At 34.1% G+C, this 25,833-nt stretch overlaps 2 protein-coding genes across 2 annotated transcripts; one reads left to right on the top strand and one right to left on the bottom strand.

Annotated features, from left to right (window-relative positions):
• The first annotated feature begins 15,310 nt into the window (after positions 1 to 15,310).
• On the top strand, positions 15,311 to 19,619 carry LOC139877213 (transcription factor MYB3R-3). The gene is made up of 9 exons (XM_071864628.1): positions 15,311 to 15,441; positions 15,856 to 16,021; positions 16,386 to 16,437; positions 16,808 to 16,865; positions 17,056 to 17,150; positions 17,257 to 17,360; positions 17,474 to 17,602; positions 18,043 to 19,040; positions 19,309 to 19,619. Exons 2-8 carry the CDS (start codon positions 15,885 to 15,887, stop codon positions 19,013 to 19,015), a joined length of 1,548 nt encoding a protein of 515 aa, XP_071720729.1. The 5' UTR covers positions 15,311 to 15,441; positions 15,856 to 15,884; the 3' UTR covers positions 19,016 to 19,040; positions 19,309 to 19,619.
• A 305-nt stretch (positions 19,620 to 19,924) lies between these two features.
• On the bottom strand, positions 19,925 to 25,525 carry LOC139841940 (uncharacterized). The gene is made up of 5 exons (XM_071832128.1): positions 24,969 to 25,525; positions 21,284 to 21,341; positions 21,092 to 21,209; positions 20,895 to 21,012; positions 19,925 to 20,025 (listed from the first exon to the last, which is right to left on the bottom strand). Exons 1-5 carry the CDS (start codon positions 25,476 to 25,478, stop codon positions 19,975 to 19,977), a joined length of 855 nt encoding a protein of 284 aa, XP_071688229.1. The 5' UTR covers positions 25,479 to 25,525; the 3' UTR covers positions 19,925 to 19,974.
• Positions 25,526 to 25,833: the final 308 nt, after the last annotated feature.

The raw sequence follows: 25,833 nt of genomic DNA, 5'->3' as shown, positions 1-25,833 counted from the left end.
CTGTGTTCACTGATCATAAAAGTCTTTAACATATTTTTGATCAGAAACAGCTGAACATGAGGCAACGTAGGTGGGTCGAGCTGATAAACGACTATGATTGTGAAATTCGTTATCATCCCGGGAAGGCGAATGTGGTGGCCGATGCTCTAAGCAGAAAGGAACGAGAACCAATTCGAGTACGAGCAATGAACATAAAAATTCGCATGAATCTCAACTCACAAATCAAAGAAGTTCAACGAGAAGCACTTACTAAAGAAAACATAAGAAATGAAATAATGAAGAAGTATGAGAAGCAACTCGTTATACGGGAAGATGGAATTCGATATTTTGCAAACCGTATTTGGGTACCGAAGTTGGGTGGATTAAGGAAGTTAATATTGAATGAGGCACATAAGACAAGATACTCGATACATCCTGGAGTTGGAAAGATGTACCAAGATCTTAAGACACATTATTGGTGGCCTAATTTAAAGACAGACGTTGCAACATATGTTGGGGAATGTTTAACTTGTTCCAAAGTCAAAGCTGAACACCAAAAGCCGTCAGGGTTACTTCAACAACCAGAAATCCCAGAATGGAAATGGGATGGTATTACCATGGATTTCATCACGAAGTTACCAAAGACTGCCTGGGGATACGACACCATTTGGGTGATTGTTGATCGTCTCACCAAGTCTGCACATTTCTTGCCTATAAAGGAAACGGATAGAATGGAGAAACTATTACGATTGTATATAAAGGAAATTGTTTCAAGGCATGGAATACCTATTTCCATTATATCCGATCGTGATAGTAGATTTACCTCAAAGTTCTGGCAATCACTACAGGAGGCCCTAGGAACTCGTTTGGATATGAGCACCGCATATCATCCGCAAACTGACGGGCAGAGTGAAAGAACAATTCAGACTCTTGAAGACATGCCCAGGGCATGTGTGATCGATTTTGGAAACGGATGGGATAAGTATTTACCGTTAGCAGAATTCTCGTATAATAATAGTTATCATGCGAGCATTAAAGCTGCGCCATTTGAAGCACTGTATGGGAGGAAGTGTAGATCTCCTATCTGTTGGAATGAAGTAGGAGATCGACAATTAACTGGTCCCGAGATCATACACGAAACGACTGAGAAGATAGTACAAATCAAGGAGAGATTGAAAACAGCCCGTAGTCGCCAAAAGAGCTACGCCGATGTCCGAAGGAAACCATTAGAGTCTCAGATTGGGGACATGGTTATGTTAAAAGTGTCACCATGGAAAGGTGTAATACGTTTCGGTAAAAGGGGTAAATTGAACCCAAGGTATGTAGGCCCGTTCAAGATCATCGAACGCATTGGACCGGTAGCTTATCGACTCGAGTTACCGCAACAACTCGCCGGAGTACATAATACCTTTCACATCTCAAACCTTAAAAAGTGTCTTGCAAAGGAAGATCTCACCATTCCTCTTGAAGAAATCCATGTCGACGAGAAACTACAATTCATCGAATAACCAATCGAAATCATGGATCGTGAAGTTAAACAACTCAAGCAGAGCAACATACCGATCGTTAAGGTTCGTTGGAGTGCTAGAAGAGGTCCCGAGTTTACTTGGGAACGAGAGGATCAGATGAAACAAAAGTATCCACACTTGTTTTTCGATGACGCAAAATAGGTACAATTTTAAAATTTCGGGACGAAATTTATTTAACGGGGAGGTAATGTAACGACCCGCACTTTTTCGATCGTTCTATACTTATAAGATTAATATTTACATAAATTAAACCTTACCAACATGATAAGCAATCCAAATTGTTGAGACTTATATTTTCGAAAGGAGTTTTACACAACGTTTGACCGTCTAATTTGACCGATGATATCACGAACTATACAATATATGATAATTATACGTTTGTGTATATATATGTATATATACATATTTAACATGATCTAAGAATGTTTTAATATCTCATTTTGTATTAATAACAATAAGATATAAGTATATTTTGAAACTACTAACTTAAGTTTTCAAAACGATAACCATACGTAACGTTATTTGACATAAATACTTATAACCTATAATGTTTATACATATATCGTATATGTAATGTATTTAATCACTTTTTAAGGATTTAAATACATAAAACAATATAAGTATATTCACAAAAGATAGCTATATTTGAATTCTCATTCCATTTTTCACAAGATTTCTATACGTATATCTAGAGTATATGTACCCGTATCATACCTAGCTTCTATACGTATTTACTATTGGTATATACACATCAAATCACCACCAACCAGCCCTTGTTCATGCCTTATGTATAAGGTAACTACTTTTGTTATCTAGTATGACAATTTCACATGATTAAAAGATTTTTTCACAAAATTACAAACTTATACACCTTTTACACCACCATATATACATGCATCCATTTTCAATTTTTGATTCATTTTAACCTCAAACCTCTAGCTAAAAACACACACACTTTTAAGAGTCTTAAACTCCATAACCATTCAGCTAATATCCATGAAGATCTAGCCATAAAAACATCACTTAATCACCATAAGAAAACTCTTACAAAAACACTTCAAGAAATCCTTCCAAGAACACAAACTTACTTCTAATCTTTCATCCAATTCCATCACCCTTTTTGTTTTAGGTTCTTACTCCTCTTTTACATCAACCTTGTCCAAGGAACTTGAGGTAGTAACTATGTTCATAACCTTATTCATTTCATATATATATAGCTATCTTATTTTGTGGTATAAAATTTTAACAACAAAAACATAGTTTGAATGTTTTCAAACTTGTTTGCAAACTAAATAGATCCTTCTAACTTAACTTTTAAAATACTTCAAGACCTGTAATATAACTTAAATATATACTAACTTAACAAGGTAAAACTTGGTTTTTCAAAGAATACCTTAAAAACTGTTTTTACGACGTTAGAGTGTAACCGGGGACTGTTTTGGGTTGGATAATTAAAAACCATCTTAAACTTTGAATTGAAGGTTTATTTTCTGAAAAAATGATTTTTACTATGAATATAATAACGCATAAAAGTTTCATGATTTAATTCAAAGTATAAGTATTTTTAGAAAAATGGTCATTAAATGATTTTTGTAACAAAAATGATTAACTTCATAAGTTTCACTAAAATTTGACCTATGACCTGTGATTTTGAATACAAACTAAGGTATTTACAGTTCATAGTCTTAAAGAGGAACTCGATCCAAGGAGATGGCAAGTTGAATCAACGAAAACGGAGTTGTAACGAAGAAACTATGACTGAAACAAAATCGGATATCCAAGACTAGTTTAGCCACGAAAATAATTGGGAAAAATTAAATAAATTACATCTTTCTAAGATAACATGATATTTTATATATATGTACTTATAATTCAATTTTATATGGTTCAGGATCACCCGTAAACAACACGAGAAGATTAATCATAAGATCCCATGATTGTACGCAACACGTCATTTGACAACACCGGTACTTTATGTACGCAACACGTCATTTGACAACACCGGTACCGTGGGTCAAGATTAATCTCGACCAATACATATACGATGGGGGTTTTATTTATTTCATTGCGGGTTTATTAAACATCTAAAAAGGAATCATTAAAATTGAATTACTAACAACGAACTGCTAACTACGGACTAAGGAATTATTAAAAGTATTAAAAGTATAACAAGTATATATATGTGACGATTGTTTTAAAAAGAAAAGGTATTGATATATTATATATGGATAGGTTCGTGATATCAACCGGATACCAAGTCAAAATATATATATCTTCAAGACGAAAGTGAGTATATAGTCCCACTTTTAAACTCTAAATATTTCGGGATGAGAATACATGTATTTTATGTTTTACGTTATGGACACAAGTAACTGAAAAATATATTCTACGTTGAGTTGTACCACTGGCATACTTCCCTGTAGCTTGGTAACTAATATTTACAGCGGTATTGTAAACGCGAATCCTGTTGATAGATCTATCGGGCCTGACAACCCCAACCGGACTGGACGACCAGTATTCAACGGTTGCACAGTACTTCGTTTCGTGACTATACTTGGTACGGTGTAGTAAGATTTCATAATAAAGGGAATATGCGACGTGATTAAATGTTAAGTATGGTTACCAAGTGCTCAACCACTTAGAATATTTTTATTAAAATGTTTATATATGAAATCTTGTGGTCTATATTTATATCGCTGCCGGCATTAAACCTATATCTCACCAACTTTATGTTGACGTTTTAAACATGTCTATTCTCAGGTAATAATTAGAAGCTTCCGCTGCAGTATGTTGAATTTAAGCAAGATCTTGCGTACGCATATTTTTGTCAAAAATAAAACTGCATATCCGAGGATTTGTATTGTAAAATATGCTAGAAATCGTGTTGTTATCATCATTTGTAAAGTTTGTAAGTCTAAGATTATCGCTAAACGATAATCATCTTTATGTTGTCTAAAGCTTGTACTAAAATAAGAATCATGGTTTGTAATGTATAATATATGCAGTTGATCTTTTAAAAATGTCGCATATAGAGGTCAATACCTCGCAATGAAATCATACGTTATCTAACACGTTCTTATGGTTAAGGACGGGTTATGACAAAAAGGCACACCATAAATGAATATTTAAATCAAAGGTTTTCGACATTTGATGATTTCTACATATAGACAATCACCGTAAATAATAGTTTACAATAGTACTTCCATTGATAATGCAGTCAAAATAAGATACATGGTGATGGTTTGGTGAATGCAACGTTTCCTTGATAAACATGCCATGTAAGACTCCATGCACATAGCTTGTCTAACATATAAGCAAACAGCGAAAGACTTCTAGGAACCTGAGAATAAACATGCTAACAAGTGTCAACACAAAGGTTGGTGAGTTCATAGTTTTAATGTTTTGTATAATCTGTACATAAAGGTGGATCACAAGATTTCAGTTGTTTCATCCAGAAACATTTATCAAAATATTCTACAAGATTGAGCACCCTGGTAACTAAACTTAACGTATATATAATTTGTACCCTTTGTATAATCATCTTAATAATACACGCAAACCAACGTGTACGCTTCTCAAATAGCATACATCCGTTAAAAGGCTAGTGCTCTAGCTCGGACGGGGATATCAAGCCCTATGGATCCATATACTACTACTCGCGCCCACCAGTTCTTATAACTGGCAGTTAATAGTTACCAAAGCTAAGGGATTTTCGGTTCAAACTCAGTATAGAATTTAGTATGTACTTGTATCCATTGCGTTTAAAATAAAGTGCATGTATTCGCAGCTCAAAAATATATATTGCAAAAGCAAATAAAAAAAGGGATCAATGAAACTCACCTTAGCAGCACATAAAGTTGTTCATCGTAATGTGACCGAAACTCGGTATATCAAATAATCGTAGATCTCAACCTAGAGAACATATGTTGGTCAATAAATGTCTATCAAGCTAGGTCAGGTCATAGTGTATCACAATCCTAATGCTCGAAATTGACATACAAAAGTTATTCAAAGTTGTTTCAAAAAGTCAATTTTGACAATAGTTCAACAAACGAGACGTACCTTATATAAGAATTCATTTACTCGGTTGGTAATATTCAAAAATCTATTTTATCAATATCATAAACAAGTTGTTTAAGTATTAATTGCAGATTCAAAAAGCAATTCCAATTAATGTCAATTATAATTCAGTTGACCATATCGTTTGATTCGTTCCTCGAAACTATTCGATATCTAAATGAAAAGTTATTGATTTTTCGCCAGCTTTCCGAAAACATGTATATCATATACCTTTTACCCGTAATATATGTATTTAATTCGTGATTTATTATAAACTGTTTAACGACGAAATTTAGCATACAAGCATGTATAAACATATATACTCGAGCACTAGACATGGATACACTATTAATTTATAAAATATAAAATATAAATGCTTACGTATCATTATTGTGATTCAATATTTCAGAAAAGTACGTGGACGCAACGAAGATAATAAACACTAGGTTTGACTTGAGAACAATACCCTTGAACATTACCCATAACCTCCATAGCTATAACCCATAGTTTTCTTATCTCTATCCCGCTCGAAAACCCGTTTTGAAAGTGACACGCTCATAACCTCGTCGTAGTATTTTATGTATAATACTAATTAATAATACTAATAATAATAAGATTAATAATAATTTTAATCTTAATAATAATAATAATAATATTATAAATAATATAAATAAATACTTACAGAGAAATTTTAAGAGTGTGAGAAAAACAACATTGAAATCGTGCAATTTATAGAACCTTTTCTGAAAAAGCACCCCATGCGATCGCATGGGTTTTATGCCTATTTCTCATGCGATCGCATGGCCGTCAGATCCAGCTCACATATTTTTTGTTTTCTTGTTTGTCGACATAATTAAATATAATATATATAATATATATAATTTAAATAATTAATTATATATTATATTAAATTCATGTGCATAGTTGACTTGTAATTTTCGTTCCGATGACTCGTACGTTGTCACTCGACTTATGTCCCGGTTCCGGTTTCTCGAACGCATTTTCGTACGCTTAGAAAACTCGCAATTTACGTTTTGTGACTCGTACCTTTGTCAAAATACAGTCTTAAATTATCAATAAACTATATCATTCAAATTGTATCTTAAACTTTCGAGTGTTTTGGTCATTTATTTCTATAAATCATTGTCTCGCTATTTCTTGATATATATATAATAACAAATCGTTTTATGACCAAGTCAATATATATTTTCAACATTCATAAACACGTTTTAAATATACGTCGTAAGTTATTCATACAATCAATATTCCAACTTCTCATATATATTCAAATAAATATTTAAACCAATAAGTTTAATGTACGGTATTAAACAATTAATACATTGTTACGTTTTCAAGTTATAGTATATATATATATGTATCTATATACATATAATTGTTCGCGAATCGTCGAGAACAACCAAAAGATATTTGAATAGTTCAAAAATTTTGATATTCAGTTTTACAGACTTTGCTTATCGTGTCGGAAATGTTAATCATACAAAGATTTAAGTTTAAATTTGGTCAGAAATTTCCGGGTCATCACATTGGGGTTATAGTATTTTTCATTCTCCCGTGTCTTTATATTGCTATACGCATTGATATACACGGTTTGTAATTTCGGGATTTTTATCGGGCTTTTTATTCTCCATTATATTTCGGAGCTTCATGCTTTTGTTTTCTCTTCTCGACCTTAAGTCAAGCGGATAATGGTCCAGAATTCGTAGTTATGCATTTCGGAATGAACATAGTCAATGTTCTAAGAAAGAAATTGTAATGGCACGATCTTAATTTGTCAAATTACCAGAATATCCGAAAAAGACCGAATCATCAAGAAAAATATTTTCTTGATATATTTAGAGGTTAAATAGAATGAAAGAGTTATGTAACATGGTTCATGATGAGGGTGGGATCTGTGAACCTTTATCACGTTCCATTAGAAACTCAGCATGACTTACTGTAATATAATCATGTTGATCAAGTGTCATTATATTATACTAACTCACGCTTCAGTTCCCCACACTATTTCAAAATATTCATATTTTAAACTGAAGATTTCAGAATTTAAAAACTAAAATAGTTTCTTTTATGATGTAACACAGATAGTGCGAGAAGATAAATGATTTCAAATAAGAATAGTTATGAAAATATCTTCAGAAATATCGAGGATATTTATAATGAAAGATATGATGATATCTTAGAATATTTAAGATAAGATGATGATGAAGAATATTATCCGTAAAGGTTTTAGAATAAGGAGCAAGGTATTTGCTAAGGATTTCAGCAGACACTGAATCATTTGGATTCTTTGAAGGCAGGTTTAGTCTTTATGATTTGTCCACAGCCTCCTTCATAATTTGCTCAATCCGTTTTTCAGCACCAAACTTTCTCTTTTTCTGTGCTTTTCCAACACACTACTCTTTATCATCAAACTTTCGAATGTTAAAGTCGTTTACACTTTTTGCTACTTCATCAGCATTTTTCCAAAATTCGGAGGACTAGTTTCACAGTTTGGGGTGTTTTTCAGAAACTTCACATTCGGAGTAAGTAAGTCTAGGAGATAGATATTATATGTTTATATATAACTGTTGGTGTAGAATTGCTGCGAAATTCGAAATATTAATTGCTAATTCCCGGTAGTTGGTATGGCAATTATTGTTAGAAGATGTAGACGAGTACATGATAGGGTTTCAATGAGTATAATGATTTTTCGGAAGGTCAAGGATCAATGAAGTTGCTGGTAAATTTACTGCTAATGTGGTGGAACATAAAAGGTTCCTCGGTAACAAAAACGTATATGTCAAGGTTACAATAAGGTTAATCTGAAAAGTCGAAGTTGACTGGTTGGAAGTGGGGTAAAACTGGATACTTTGAAAAAGGAATTGCAAGGTTATTTTCGGTAAAAACAATGCGAAAGGATCTTGCACAGTTTTGAAGTCAAAGTATTGCTTTGAAAGATGTAGAGATCTAAGAGTGATGTTATTTGTTAAATCTTGACTTGGATTCTGTTATGTCAGAATATGTAATTGAATTTGAATAAGAATGGTTGTTTAGTTTTCTATGAACGAATGTATAGCGTTGTGAAAGTAGTGTAGTTAATGATTATTGAATAATCGAATGATGTACTGTGTAACATATTAATTGTGAACTTAAATATTTCCCCGGGTATTACCTACCCATTAAAGATTTCACAATTAATACTTTGTACAAAAGAATTTTTATTATCATCTTTATGAAAATATATGTATGTATATTTTCTTCAGATGTAATACAGATTTAATGAGTTAATATCATGTTAAGCTCTTTTGATTTTTGGCTTGACTTAGAAATGATTAATCTCTAAAACATTATAGATTACATAATCTTCGCGGAGTATTTCACTAATGAAATCAATACTTCATTATTTATTCTTATTCCTCGGTGAAGGATGTTGAGGCTCGTGGAATTTTGTGAACCTTACAAGGCACAGATGATGTTTTCTGGAAAGTTTCGAGTACATCGAAAATGAAAATGTAAAATCAATTATGTAATTGAATAATTACACTTGATTTATTATGAAATGAAATTCATTGAATTGAAACAGAGATTGTAGTTAACGATGATTAAGTCGCTAACGAAGAATGTAGATCATAGCATATTAGTAATATGAATTAACCGAGTAGTTAAGTTCCATACATAATAGCTTAGTATAGAAAGATTTATTATGGTTTATATATATAATATATACATATAAATTCTTCAAGAGAATGAGTTAATATTTCGTTGATACAATATACGCGTTATTGATTCGTAATGATGTCTACGGTGATTCTTGAACTGGCGAAACTTGTGATGTTAGAGGTTCTGCTGATTCTGACGATGTTGACAGCACTGACTGTGCTGGTGAGGCTAAGGGTATTGTTGATGTTGTTGGTAAAACAAGTATAGCTTGTACCTTACGCACCATTTTTGTCAGGGTTTCTACTCTTCCTTCTATCATTTTGGTTCACTCATTTGATTTATGGTTAGGGCTAGAATAGATAATCTCTAAGATTATAGATTATATAATCGCCGTAGGATATTTCTCCGATGAAGTTATGAATCTATACTTCATCGTTTGTTGTTGTTGATACTCCTTGGTATCTATGGTGCGTATGATGTTGATATCCGAGGTACAGATTGTGAAGTTGAGGTTTGCGGTGCGGTTGTTGTTGGTGGTGGTAATGGTACTGTTGGTATTGTTGTCGGTGGTACTGATGATGCCGGTGATGCTGCTGGTGCTTGTAACCTTTGCACCATATTCTCCAAAGCCACTACCCGAGCGAGAAGCTCGTTGACTTCTTCTACTACACCGGGATGATTGGCGGTTCGGACGAGCAGATGAATAAGATTCAGAATTTGAGATAGTATATTATCGTGACGAGATACTCTGGAAATGAGAGAGAAAATGGTGTCTCGAACAGGTTCGCCGGTAAGTGCTTCAGGTTCTTCGCCAAGAGGAGAATGTGGTGGATGGAAGGGATCACCTTCTTCTTGTCTCCAATGATTAAGTGGGCTACGAACTCATCCCCAATTCATCCAGAATAGGTGATGGCTGATTGGTTGATCCATTCCGGTTACACTGTCTTCGGAATTCAGGTGAATATCCATATCGGAATAGCTGTCAGAGTTTAAGGAATTTGAAATAGATACGGGATCCATATTTTTGATATGAATTAGATTATAGAATTTAGTTTGGTATTCTTCAATACATAATTTACATATATATATATATATATATATATATATATATATATATATATATATATATATAATACCAAATTCCATAAATCACGGAGAAATTTTCGGAAGATGTCAGGAAAAGTTTACAGTGACAGATACGCTAAGATATGAATTTTTGTCTATACACTATTTATGCAATAAATGCAGGAAAACGTGTCTAAACTTAAGAATGATAAGCATGTAATTTCCGACAAGAAATGATAAGCAAAACTTTTAACATGCAGACACGGTCGAAGTCCAGACTTACTAATGCATCTTAACAACTATCAGTTAGACACACTCATGCAAGACCTGGTTCGCTAGGACCAACGCTCTGATACCAACTGTGACGATCGCTCCAAATCCATATGGACGAATACGTCATTCATCAATTTCATAGCGAGGTATTTGACCTCTATATGATACGTTTTATAAACATTGTATTCTTTTAAAAAGGTATACCATAAATGAATACTTAAATCCAAGGTTTTTTACATCTGATGATTTCTACATATAGACAATCACCATAAATAATGGTTTACAATAATAATTCTGTTGACAATGCAGTCAAAATAGATACATGGTGATGATTTTGTGAATGCAACGTTTCCTTGAAAAATTTGTCATGTAAGACTCCATGCACATAGCTTGTCTAACATATAAGCAAACAGCGGAAGACTTCTAGGAAACCTGAGAATAAACATGCTAACAAGTGTCAACACAAAGGTTGGTGAGTTCATAGTTTTAATGTATCGCATAATCTGTATATAAAGGTGAATCACAAGTTTTCAGTTGTTTCATCCAGAAACGTTTATCAAAATATTCTACGAAATTGAGCACCCTGGTAACTAAACTTAACGTATATATAATTTATACCCTTTGTATAATCATCTTAATAATATACGCAAACTAACGTGTACGCTTCTCAAATAGCATACGCCCGTTAAAAGCCTAGTGCTCTAGCTCGGACGGGGATATCAAGCCCTATGGATCCATATACTACTACTCGCGCCCACCAGTTTTTATAACTGGCAGTTACTAGTTACCAAAGCTAAGGGATTTTCGGTTCAAACTCAGTGTAGAATTAAGTATGTACTTGTATCCATTGCGTTTAAAATAAATTGCATGTATTCTCAGTCCAAAATATTTAAAGCATTTAAAAAGGGATCTATAAACTCACCTTAGCAGCATATAAAGTCGTTCACCAAAATGTGACCGAAACTCGGATTACCAAATAACCGTCGATCTCAACCTAGAGAACATATGTTGGTCAATAAATGTCTATCAAGCTAGGTCAGGTCATAGTGTATCACAATCCTAATGCTCGAGATCGACATACAAAAGTTATCCAAAGTCGTTTCAAAAAGTCAATTTTGACAATAGTTCAACAAAACGAGATGTGCCTTATATAAGGATTCATTTACTCGGCTGGTAATATTCAAAAATCTAATTTATCAATCTTACAAACAAGTTGTTTAAATATTAATTGTAGATTCAAAAGCAATTCCAATTAACGTCAATCATAATTCAGTTGACCATATCTTTTAATTCGTTCATCGAAATTACGCGATTTCTAAATGAAAAGTAATTGATTTTTCGCTAGCTTTCCAAAAACATGTATATCATATACCTTTTACCAATAATATATGTATTTAATTCGTGATTCATTATAAACTGTTTAACGACGAAATTTAGCATACAAGCCTTTATAAATATATATACTCGAGCACTAGACATGTATACACTATTACTACCTCCGTCCCACCAGAAGTGTCCACTTTGACTTTTGACAGTCTTTATTTGTCAACTTTGACTATAAATATTTATGTGCGTGTTATATAATATTTGATGAAAATTATATGAATGGATTGAGTTTTAATTTTGTTTACATTGATATAAGTTTCATCAAATATTATATAACACTAAAAAAAATATGTAAAGTCAAAGTTGAATGAGGAAGACTGGAAAAATTCAAAGTGGACACTTCTGGTGGGACGGAGGGAGTAATATATAAAAGATAAGATATGAATGCTCACGTATCAATATTGTGATTCAATATTGCAGGAAAGTACGTAGACACAACAGAGATGATAAACACTAGGTTTGACTTGCAAACAATACCCACGAATATTACCCATAACCTCCATAGCTATAACCCATAATTTCCTTAGCTCTATCCCGTTCGAAAAGCTTGTTTTGAAGTGACACGCTCATGACCTCGTCGTAGTATTTTATGTATAATATTAATTAATAATAATAATAATAATAATAATATAATAATAATAATAATAATAATCATAATAATAATAATAATAATAATAATAATAATAATAATAATAATAATAATAATAATAATAATAATAATAATAATAATATATAAAGAGAGCAGAGGGATGTGAGGATATGTGTGTGTGTAATCGAGCAAAAACGAATTCAATTTATAGACCTTTCCTGAAATCTGACCTCATGCGATCGCATGTGTTTTATGCCTATTTCCCATGCGATCGCATGGCCCTAAAATCCAGCTCACAATTTTTTTTTTGTTTTGCTTGTCGACATAATTAAATATAATATATATAATTTAAATTAATTAATTATATAATATATTATATTCTCTTGTCTATTTGACTTGTAATTTTTGTTCCGATAAGTCGTACGTCGTCACTCGACTTATGTCCCGGTTCCGATTTTTCGAACGTCCTTTCGTACACTGAGAAAACTGGCACTTTACCTTTCGTGACTCGTACATTTGTCAAAATATAGACTTAACTATCCATAAACTATATCACTCGAAATATAACTTATACATTCGAGTGTTTTGGTCATTTACTTCTATAAATCATCGTCTCGTTATCTATCAAAGTATATTTAATAATATTGTTTTAAATCAAAACGTTTAATAACCAAGTTAATATTCATAAACACGTTTTAAATACACATCGCAAGTTATTCATACAATTACAATTCCAACTTATCATATATATTCAAATAGATATTTAAACCAATATGTTTTATGCACAATATCATACAATTAATACTTTGTTACGCTTTCAAGTTATAGTGTATATATGTATCTTTTTACATATAATTGTTCGCGAATCGTCGAGAACAGTCGATGGGTAATTGAATAGTTCAAAAATTTTGAGATTCAGTTTTACAGACTTTGCTTATCGTGTCGGAAACATTAAATCATATCGAGAATTTGGTTCAAAATAAGTCGAAATTTTCCGGGTCATCACATATATACTCGAGCACTAGACATGTATACACTATTAATATATAAAAGATAAGATATGAATGCTCACGTATCAATATTGTGATTCAATATTGCAGGAAAGTACGTAGACGCAACAGAGATGATAAACACTAGGTTTGACTTGCAAACAATACCCACGAATATTACCCATAACCTCCATAGCTATAACCCATAATTTCCTTAGCTCTATCCCGTTCGAAAAGCTTGTTTTGAAGTGACACGCTCATGACCTCGTCGTAGTATTTTATGTATAATAATAATAATAATAATAATAATAATAATAATAATAATAATAATAATAATAATAATAATAATAATAATAATAATAATAATAATAATAATAATAATAATATAAGAGAGCATAGGGATGTGAGGATATGTGTGTGTGTAATCGAGCAAAAACGAATTCAATTTATAGACCTTTCCTGAAATATGACCCCATGCGATCGCATGGATTTTATGCCTATTTCCCATGCGATCGCATGGCCCCAAAATTCAGCTCACAATTTTTTGTTGTTTTGCTTGGCGACATAATTAAATATAATATATATAATATATATAATATATATAATTTAAATTAATTAATTATATAATATATTATATTCTCTTGTCTAGTTGACTTGTAATTTTTATTCCGATAAGTCGTACGTCGTTACTCGACTTATGTCCCGGTTTCGGTTTTTTGAACGTCCTTTCGTACACTGAGAAAACTGGCACTTTACATTTCGTGACTCGTACATTTGTCAAAATATAGACTTAACTATCCATAAACTATATCACTCGAAATATAACTTATACATTCGAGTGTTTTGGTCATTTACTTCTATAAATCATCGTCTCGTTATCTATCAAAGTATATTTAATAATATTGTTTTAAATCAAAAAGTTTAATAACCAAGTTAATATTCATAAACACGTTTTAAATACACATCGCAAGTTATTCATACAATTACAATTCCAACTTATCATATATATTCAAATAGATATTTAAAACAATAATTTTTATGCACAGTATCATACAATCAATACTTTGTTACGCTTTCAAGTTATAGTGTATATATGTATCTTTTTACATATAATTGTTCGCGAATCGTCGAGGACAGTCGATGGGTAATTGAATAGTTCAAAAATTTTGAGATTCAGTTTTACAGACTTTGCTTATCGTGTCGGAAACATTAAATCATATCGAGAATTTGGTTCAAAATAAGTCGAAATTTTTCGGATCATCACATTAACATGCATCAAATTATTATACATAGCAGTTATCAATTTTTTAATTAGCGACTATTAAAATGTACAATGCATGTTAACAACTTTTAAAACTGTTCTTTAACAAAATTCCTTACTTTATACTTGAATTTGAGAAAAAGTGAAAGAAGTGGTAAAAGGTTAAATTGTTTATCTTAAAAAATGTACAGTATTATTTATTATTTATTTATTTATTTTAATTTAATTGAAATGAAAATGAAAATATAAACAATTGTTTTGGGACCGATAAGTAATAAAAACCATCCAACGGCTACAAAACATCCTCAACATTTAACAGACGGCTCACAAAGACTTGTGTGCCGTTTAATATCTAGGTTCAAACTTTCGCACCCCAACTTAGAGTTAACGTGAACCGTCAGTGACCGTTAAGTCTATCCATCCTTAAATTCCCTTTACCCATTAACGTCAGTAAACGGTGACGTTACTTGCTCATTATATTCGTTAAAATACAAACCAAAAATTATACGTTTTCTCTCTCTTTATATATCTCGATCTTTCAACGGGCAAAGGTTTCATTCGAAACCAAAAAAACATCTTTATTTCTACTGAAGATGGTTTCAATTGGATTTTAATTAGGGTTCTTAAATTGCCTTTACTTCTTTACTATCAGAGGTATGTTTAATTCAATTTACTTCAATTGAATTAATTATTAGTCAAAATCCAATTAATATTTCTAAAGTTCCTATCTTTATCAATTTGCTAAACTAGGTTTCTTCTCATGTGGTTAATTTATCAGTTATTATTCGTTGGATTAAGTAGTTATGTTCCTTTTGATTTCTATTTATGTAGGGTTTTTGTGTGGTTGAATTATGGTTGTTTGTATAGGTTTATAGAAAGTGGAATCGAATTGGGTTAAGCCAACCAAGTTTAATTTGATCTGATTTGTTGTTAAGTTTTAGATCTGGCTTTGAATGCTTGGTATTTAATGTTATTAATTCATTTTGTTGTTATGGTAATTAGGGATTTTGATGTCTGTTGTGAAGGTTTTGGTATTCTGATGAATTAATGGTTTTTTGTACATTTTAGGGGTTATATATATATAGGAAGAATTGGATATGAGTAAGGTGAATTTGGAAGGCTATTGCGTCGAGAACAAACAATCGAGCTCTTCGATATCGGAAGGTAGTAGTGGCATTGTCTTGCCCAAGTCTCCCCAAAATTCTAGTCCTGCTGCCACATCACCACCTAATCGGTATGATTCTGACTATTCATTTGTATCAGCGATGAATTATGCTTATATTTTAAATTGATGTTGTTTTGTTTAGGTGAATTGCATTTGTTCATTCGATGCTGAAGATTATGTGGTGACTTATAGATACTAAAACATGTTTCATATAGAAATGAATGAGTTAATAGCTTATTTTGATTATACCTCTATGTTGATGCATGATTATGTACTTCTATTAATGGAATGTGGAAAAATTTTCTTTAGAACATCAATAACTTATTGAGAAGTTAAAAAAGCTTGAAACTTTTTAAAGCCCTACTGGATACTGCATAATTTAATAGCTGTGAATGAGGCTTTTTGTATTGACAATATGATATATGAATTGTAGGAGGACAACAGGGCCTATTAGACGAGCAAAGGGAGGTTGGACCCCAGAGGAGGTACGCAGTTTATCTTTAATATACTGATGCTTATTAATATTTGTTTGCATTGGAAAGATAGTTATATAAGTTTTGTTAGTTGTGATGTAAATCATCATATTTTCATGTATAAGTTATGGAGTAAGCTCAAGTTAAGCTACAGTTTCATAATTTTGGTGTTCTGTTTTTGTGTTTTGCAAGCAAGTTTTATTTAAAAAGATGTCATATGGGACTTATAGAGCAAACAAATCTTCAAACGTCTATTTTTTTTATAGTTCAAAAGGGCATTTTCCTGCTTATTTATTCGGTCTTCATGTGATGTGTTTCTGCTAAAACTGATAGCATGTTGTGTGATAGCTTGTTATATTTAAGTTCGTTTGCTCTTTCACAGGATGAGACGCTAAAAAGGGCTGTTGGGCTTTTCAAGGGTAAAAGCTGGAAGAAAATAGGTGAGTCTTCTCATTGTGTTTTGCCCATAGCATCAACTCTTACTTAACTAGGCACCTTAAATATATTAACTATAGAGTTGTTATGCCTCGTGATAAAGTACATTCTAATTGGTATGCTTTAAAATGCTGAATTTTGAGATGCTCTAGTTTGCCATGTTTGAATTTCACTCATGAATGTTATGTTTTGCAGCCGAATATTTTCCCGATAGATCTGAAGTCCAATGTCTGCATCGCTGGCAAAAGGTTCTTAATCCAGAACTTATTAAAGGCCCTTGGACTCTCGAGGTTTACACTCAATTCTTTCCTCTTTTTGTGTTGTAGTTTTTCGTACGTAGACTCGTATAAATATTCAATTAGTAAACTCTCTTGTTTCTGTAATATTCTACTGTAGGAGGATGAAACAATTGTTGAGCTGGTGAATAGATATGGGCCTACAAAATGGTCTCTCATTGCCAAGTCCCTACCTGGACGTATCGGAAAACAGTGTCGTGAAAGGTAATACATATACTCTTTTTTGTTCCAGATTCTTACGCAGCAGGAGGTTTTTTACTGTTTCTTTAAAAAGCACCGTGAAAATTATATTTGAAAACGGCTATACATAATTGCAGGTGGCACAATCATTTGAATCCAGATATTAAAAAGGATGCTTGGACTCTGCAGGAAGAATTGGCCCTAATGAATGCACATCGTGTGCATGGAAACAAATGGGCTGAAATAGCCAAGGCGTTGCCTGGAAGGTGAGATAGCATTTTATCAAAATACATCACTTAAATTGTGGGTCGGGTAATGGGTCAAATGAGGACAATCTTATACAAACGGGCTAGGTTAGGCAGATTTGCAAACACCATCTGTTAACTTGTTTATTTGGTTCTAGTATCAGATAAATAAGCATTCTAAAAGGTTTTCAGTATTTGAATACGTTTCTGATTAATAAGTTATAACCCATTCAACCCATGTGACCTTTTAGAGATTAAGCATTACCCAAATTGACACATTTTTAGATTGATGGTTCTAAATTGCCTCCTCTACAAAAGTTTTTGTCTTTGGGAGAAATACTGATTGGCTCTCGAGTCTCGTCTGCTACCTACTATCCTACTCAATTTTTTTTGGACTATTTGCCCTCTCTTTTATTCATTTATATTCATTTGTTCATAAATGAAATTTATTATTCATGCAGGACTGACAATGCAATAAAAAACCATTGGAATAGTTCTTTAAAGAAGAAGTTAGATTTCTATTTAGCCACTGGGAACCTTCCAATTATCCCGAAAAATGATATTCAGAACGGAGGTGGTGACATAAGCAAAACACCGTCATCCGTAAAACGTATTACACATGCTCGGGAATCACCTGCAACTGCAGAACACCGTAAGGCAGAAATGGATGCCACAGATGACATAGAATGCTCAACCCCTTCTCAAGATGTGGATGCTTCATCAAGTTTTGTTCCTTGTGGATCAACTGATTCTGAAACCGCTAGAAGCAAATCACATCCGTCGAAATTTGATCTTAGTCACCTTAGTCGCAATTTGATTCCGAAGTTTGAGACTTGCGGTACAATGCATGATCTGGAGACATTAGATGCAACACCAATACGATCCAACGTTCCAACATACGGTTCTTTGTATTATGAGCCTCCACAAATTGAAAATTTTATGCCAACTGAATTTGGTGTTGTGGAGTACAACTCGAATGGAATTATTTCCCCTCGGTGTTTTTCAACTCCACCAAATGTTGACAAGTGTCGCCGTGTAACTGCCCAAACCCCGGAATCAATCCTAAAGATTGCTGCGATGAGCTTTCCAAATACGCCTTCTATTTTAAGAAAGAGAAAAGGGCAATCGTCAGTTTCATATCACAAGATTTTGAAGGCTGATGAAACGAAAAAGGTAAACAATGATTTGGAAAGATCTGAATCATGTGGTGGGGGTGGAGGTGATACTGGTGGCGGCAATGTGGTGGAAGCCGTCAATACGTGCAGTGTGTCTCCGCTATATCGATTGAAGTATAAACGAAAGTCTAGTTTGAAGTCTGTTGAAAAGCAGCTTGAGTTCAGGTCAGAAGAAGAGCTTTGTAAGGGAGAAACCCAATCTGCAGATTTAAATGGTAAAGACAACACTGTAGCCGAAGCTTGTTTAAGTGGATCATAGACGGATGTTGCTCGTGCAAGGCTTCGTAAGTGTCCTTTGTTCCTGGTAACTTAAGTGTCGCATTTGAAACTTACTATTTTTAAAATTCTGATTTTAGCTCTTACGTACCTGCTGTTTCTTTAGCAAGTACTAAGTTTATTTTGCAAACGAAGTTACAAAAACGGTAGCAGACACGTTATTTGTGCTTCTTCGTAATAATTAACTGACACCAGCGTTTATTCAACTTCATTTGTGGAGGAAGAACTTATAAGAATTATAACTAATACATGACTCTTTATTTTGTTCTGTTTTAGGAACTGATGGATTGCTACTGTATTTCTACAAAGGATTGCTGTACTTAAGAGAATGCTTCTTGAACACATCATGCATCTGAAACAAAGCCATTCAAGATCTGCTGAAAAATTATTGAAATGCTTAAATAGATTTAAAAAAATAGATTGTTCACCTTTGTCCTTTTCTTTTACTTTCTGTTTGTATGAAGTGTATGAACAAATGTAATTTTAGGTAGATAAATGATTTTGATGACACAAATGAAATTCTGGTAAGATTAGTCCATTTCTAGTAGAGGGAGATATACATTTTTTCATGATCTAGTAAAACAAAAGTACATCAAATGTGAAGAATTATGTTGAACCGTGTTTTTGTTTCGTTTGTGATGTGTTTTTTTTTTTTTTTTTTTTTTTTTTTTGATGGACTAGCGCTGTCCTACTTTTTACATGTAACAACCGGCGATTAATCATTATGACCCGACCACTATTACTCCTCAAAAAGATCATTTGTCTTTCATTGCATTGGCCAAGGCTTGCTGCTATATCGAAATACAATAACCATAAAATCTGAGATCATGATTTTACATGGGGCCTCACAGTTGAGTTTTGAGTCAAATTACAGTTGCTGGTTGTAAATTTGGAGTTTGCAATTCCCATATTTGAAGCAGGGTTATGAACATGGTTCCTTTCTCATCTCTGAGCATTGACACCAGGGCGGTACTCTCCTATACCTAGCAGGTCCTGCAAACACAAACAAGGTTTACTTGCCGAGAATTGGACTTAAATTCTAGCAAGGACGAAGAAGAGTGATTCCTTCTGGGAATAAAAACACAAAGCCCAATGATATGATCTTTCAAAATTACATGTCCAAGTAGCTCACACATTTCTATAACTTAATTCAGCTTATTGAAAAATAAACTAATCTAACACAACCATCTATTTTCCCCATTGTGGTGATCCATTTATTCTATCGCAGAAGTGGTCGATATTCATTCTATTTGGGAATTTCACTAATATTCAGCTATCACTAATTGCATGTATGCTGAAATGATACAGCCATTGTGGTGTGAAAGGGGTCATCTATAAGTGTGTAACAAATCCAGAAGACGCAAAAAGGGGGTTGGATGAAAGTAAACATTCTAAAAACTACAATCAGTCCAGATTGATGGATGATCAGTTCCTTACACCATATGCTTATCATATATTCATTGAAACTGAATGTTCAATTGAAGTTGGCACAGCTTTACAGCCATCTTAATAATAAGAATAAGAATTAAGAATAAACAAAAATAGAAAATCTGATACAAAGAAAAAGCTCGAAAACTAGTTGTGTAAGTAATTGGAAATCTGTGATGTATGCAAGAAAACATTGTAAGAAGTGTAAATTTGAAACATATTAATTAACCCTTGTTTGAGGTTATCAACACTAAATGCAATTATTAGTAGTATGTCCTTAACTCCTAGTCCTAGGTAGTCAATTAAGCAGCCTTCACTTATCAAAGCGGTTAAGAGAGCTTAATCTCTAGGTAGTGCATCGTGATCTAATGCGCAGATATTTCAGACACTAATAAATTCTGAAGTTTACGACAATTGCAAAGAGAGAAATGTACCTGACAAGCTTTATTTTTAGCTCTTGTTTCAGCAGTGCTAGGAATATCATGGTTTGGTTTTACAAATCTCTTCTCACGTCTTTCACATGAACCCCATCCATCAGAGAACCTCCCACCTCTATAAACAAATAAAACAGTTGTAACAAACCATAACAATGGAAACCAAATTGCATCTCAATTCAAGTATAGAAACATACTGCATATGTGCCCGAACTATGAATTCAGCACGTTGCACGTTACAATTATCATCAAACTCTATAGTCTTATCTTTAATTTCGTAGGAGATGTTGAAATAAAATGATATCTTTCTCCAACCTGTTTTCACAATGTGAATCCATCAGCAACATTTTTCGAGGAACGAACTAAATTAGAAAGTGAAACAGCTTTACCAGACTTTTTGATGAAAGGATTCCCAGAGATCATAGTATAGTCACTCTTCTCAAGAATCTGAAAACACATAACATTATGTGTTACTTCTGGTATAAAAACTGAATGAGGCATTAGGTATCATCATCATCAAAGCCTCTATCGTTTATGCATGATGTTCTTAATAAATGCTTTTGCTTATATGTCTTGTTATCTTAATATAGCTGCATTTGATTTGTGAAACCACCTCTGATCAACCCTAAGAATTTGGACCAACGTTCATGGACAACCTATTCACCACCTGCCTTCTAGGTTCAACATTCTCCCAACCTTGCTAATAATGTTATTTACAGAGGGGATCACTTACACCCTCCTAAAAGCAGATAAGCCAATACTTTGTTGATTGATTAAAGAAACACTCGCTACCAAAGAAGCATTGTGTTATGACAACTTGCCTAGCGCACTCACACCAGCGGAAGCGAGGATATAATTTGTTTGAGACAAACTTGCGTGAAATAATAGAAAGCAAATAAAGTAACTGATAACACGATGATTTAACGTGGTTCGGCAAAACCCTGCCTACGTCCACCCCAAGAGTCTCCTTTATTCTTATAATATAAAAGAACCCGGTACAAGAAAAAGTACACTATGAGTTAAACCCAAACCCAAGCCCCTTAGATTTTAGTATAAAATCTAAGTTTCTCGTACACTCTTTTACACTCCTTACAAGAATAAAACTCTCGACCTCACAAATAAACACACTCCGTTGATATTATCGATCAACTGTGTTTTCTCTCATTTGTGATACTTGATCCTCCCTTGGATCACTTGATCCCACTCTTGGATGATTTCAACAAGCTAGATATCCTTGTATTTATAATATTTTCTTCCTAATGTGAAAACCACATATGAAAACATTTCCAACAAATGTAGCCACACTAGCCTACCATTTTGACTTCACAATTGTCACATGTGAAAAACAACTTCATCCTTATTTGACTTGTAAATGTGAGCCACAATTAAACATGTCAAAATTCATGTGGTTGGTAACCACCGTCCAACAATCTCCACCTTGGCGAACATTTATCTTCTTCGTCACCGAAAATACTAACACCTAGTATTTTCATCATTGGCCTCCGTTATCCCCGCTGCACACACCATGAATCACCTCGGTCCTGAACCCCGATTCAAATAAAACAGCCAATAATCATGTGCAACTAACCCTGTCAACTTACCTAGTTGACATCGAAGAGGAGTCTCGAATCACCTCTTCCACCACAGTAGGATTTTCCTTCTCACCATCGTCTACCTTGGTCAAACATGTCCCAACATGTTCCCGTTTCCCGCGTGCACGCTTTCTAAACCTTCGAGACAAGAGTACATTTTGTACTCGCCACCAGACGATATAAACCCTCATACTTCTCTCGCTTCATCAGGACCTTCACGCTACGTGTGATTTTCATAACTCCACCTACGACCCAATATCCGTATCCTTGAGAATCCAACACGCATAAGGAAATTAGATTATTGCACATCCTTGGTGTGTACGCCACACCACTAAGAGCGTAAGCAGCTCCGTGAAACAATTTTATTTTCACCATGCCAACACCCTCAACATCACATGTTGAACCATCACCTAAAGTCAGCACCCCCGCTTTCTTTAATATTAGCTTATCAAAATAAGCTTTCTTGGAACACACATGCATCGTACAACCAGAATCTAAAATCCATTCATCTTGAGCAGAAGTAGAACTTTTGGAGATTGTGAGACCATCTCCCACCGGTACATTAACTGCTACCGCAGCCGTTGAACCCCCAGATTTATCTTCACCATTCTTCCAGAGTGGACAACCTTTCCTTAGTGACCCCACTCATGACATTTGAAGCACTGGATACTCTTCACGCCGTCTCCAGATCTAGACCTACCGTTATCACTAGATCTCTTCTCGGCAAACCTTTCCCTTCCATGACCAACCATAGCAAACCCATGCTCAAAACGGTTATCGGATTTTCGTCTCTTATCCTGCGAACTGGGAAGAGAGGCAAGAAGAATAAGGATCTTATCTTCTTCCTCCTTTAAACCTCAACTTATTCAAGTTGATTAACCAGACCATTAAACACATCCATGTGTTCAATAATATACCGATCGTCATCCGCCATCTCAAATGGCTCCACCTTAAATTGCATACCGCCGTTTCTCGCCATCTCCAAACAAAAAAAAAACCTTATCCGAAACACCTGGATGCTCTGATACCACTTGTTATGACAACTTGCCTAGCGCACCCACACCAGCGGAAGCGAGGATATAATTTGTTTGAGACAAACTTGCGTGAAATAATAGAAAGCAAATAAAGTAACTGATAACACGATGATTTAACGTGGTTCGGCAAAACCCTGCCTACGTCCACCCCAAGAGTCTCCTTTATTCTTATAATATAAAAGAACCCGGTACAAGAAAAAGTACACTATGAGTTAAACCCAAACCCAAGCCCCTTAGATTTTAGTATAAAATCTAAGTTTCTCGTACACTTTTTTACACTCCTTACAAGAATAAAACTCTCGACCTCACAAATAAACACACTCCGTTGATATTATCGATCAACTGTGTTTTCTCTCATTTGTGATACTTGATCCTCCCTTGGATCACTTGATCCCACTCTTGGATGATTTCAACAAGCTAGATATCCTTGTATTTATAATATTTTCTTCCTAATGTGAAAACCACATATGAAAACATTTCCAACAAATGTAGCCACACTAGCCTACCATTTTGACTTCACAATTGTCACATGTGAAAAACAACTTCATCCTTATTTGACTTGTAAATGTGAGCCACAATTAAACATGTCAAAATTCATGTGGTTGGTAACCACCAACACATTGCTTCAACGGTACCCACACCCAAATATTCTTGGGGACCCACCATGTGGAAGTTTGCCCATACAGACGCAGGTTCGATCCCTCCGGGGGTCAGTCTGTCACATGGTTGGGGTTCCAGGATAGGGGAGTTGCCCGGAGCTAATCCTTGTGGGGTGGACAATGGCTGGTGCCAAAAAGGCACACAGGATCAGGGTGTTCCCGCCAATTTACACCTTTTTTTGCCCAAAGAAACACTCGCTGCATCCAACTATAGTTGCAGTGCTTTTCTTTGTGATGATGTTGTATATAAAGTTGCAAAGTGCAAACTCTGCTTTACAGAAACTATCTTAGTTATTACCTGTTTTCATCCTAATTCCATATGGTAGTGGTTAGTCATATTGGTCCACAATGTTATCACAAGCACAACCAATTATCCAGTGATTACTAAATTCTTTAGCTATGCGTTACTTTCTATAGATTTTTATAAATGGTCAAAATACTGAAATTCACATGTCAGTAATCCATACACTTTAACACTACAGATTCAACATTATAACATAACATCTACCTAACCGTTCGTATGATCTGGTTAAGTATTCGACTATTTATTAACACAAATATATGAAGCAACTACATTTTAACTAAATGGTCAAAGACTGAAATTCAAATGTCAGTAATCCATACACTTTAACACTACAGATTCAACATTATAACATAACATCTACCTAACCATTCGTAGGATCAGGTTAAGTGTTCGACTATTCACTAACACAAATATATGAAGCAATTACAATTTAACTAAAAAACAGATAGAATATGAATTGATTATAATACGGAAGGTATACAGACCGCTATAGCAGCATTCTGATACTCTTTGAAGACAGAAACAGTAGGATATCGACCGGACAAGCTATGCGTCATCACCGAGCAATCAGATAAACAATTAACAGGACTCTGAATCTGATATTCCGAACTATACGAAGACGGTGTAGTCGGCGTGTGTTGCACATGCTTCACCATTGCAAGCGGAGAAGTTGTTTCCGATCTACAAAACCTAGCTATCTTCATCGGACGTTCTCCATTGGACCTTTCCACTTGAAATACCTCGTTTTCAATCATTGAGTGTTTTCTAGGGTTTGTGCTGCTGGATATTGGTGTAGATGAGTTGAATTTTGACATGATTGGAAACTGAATTTTGGGGGAATGGTAGCGATTGTTGTTATTATTAGTTTGAGGTTTGAGAGATTTGGTGACGGAGGCAATCGCCGACGAGGATACGGCGGCGGAGTCGATTGCCGCCCATAAAGCTTCGTCGTCGAGGTAGTTGTCATCTAGGGTTTGGGTCATCGGCGAGATCATGTCTAGGTTAATCTACAGGAGAGCCCGCCAATTGATGATACATTCAAATACTTCATGCCTGTGACGTCGTTTAACTGTCCACTCTATCTAGAAGTTGTCCGCTAGTTGGATTTAAAATTGAAATTTTAAATAGAAAAAATTACGCCGTTAGTACCTGTGGTTTGTACTAACTTGCATCACAACACCTAAATTATTTTTTTTGCGTTGTTGGTACTCTGGAGAAATGACTTGTCTTTATTCTCGAATAGGAGAATGATTGTCTACATCCCACCTCCTCCATACACCACTTATGTGGTATTGGGTTTTGTTGTTGTTGTCATTGTATATTTAAGGTAAGTTTTGTTTTTTTTAAAAG

This window comes from Rutidosis leptorrhynchoides, chromosome 1 (genome assembly GCF_046630445.1).
Source record: "Rutidosis leptorrhynchoides isolate AG116_Rl617_1_P2 chromosome 1, CSIRO_AGI_Rlap_v1, whole genome shotgun sequence".
Classification (NCBI taxonomy): Eukaryota; Viridiplantae; Streptophyta; class Magnoliopsida; order Asterales; family Asteraceae; genus Rutidosis; species Rutidosis leptorrhynchoides.
Note: the sequence above shows the minus strand (reverse complement) of the source record. Positions and strands in the feature narration are given on the sequence as shown.

Excerpts from the sequence above, each read along its gene's own strand:
- LOC139877213 (XM_071864628.1), top strand. The coding sequence starts at position 15,885 with ATGAGTAAGGTGAATTTGGAAGGCTATTGCGTCGAGAACAAACAATCG. Across the intron at positions 16,438-16,807 it reads GAGGTTGGACCCCAGAGGAG|GATGAGACGCTAAAAAGGGC; the intron begins GTACGCAGTTTA and ends GCTCTTTCACAG. Across the intron at positions 17,603-18,042 it reads GCCAAGGCGTTGCCTGGAAG|GACTGACAATGCAATAAAAA; the intron begins GTGAGATAGCAT and ends TTATTCATGCAG.
- LOC139841940 (XM_071832128.1), bottom strand. The coding sequence starts at position 25,478 with ATGATCTCGCCGATGACCCAAACCCTAGATGACAACTACCTCGACGAC. Across the intron at positions 21,210-21,283 it reads TCCTTTCATCAAAAAGTCTG|GTTGGAGAAAGATATCATTT; the intron begins GTAAAGCTGTTT and ends TTGTGAAAACAG. Across the intron at positions 21,013-21,091 it reads ATAGTTCGGGCACATATGCA|AGGTGGGAGGTTCTCTGATG; the intron begins GTATGTTTCTAT and ends ATTTGTTTATAG.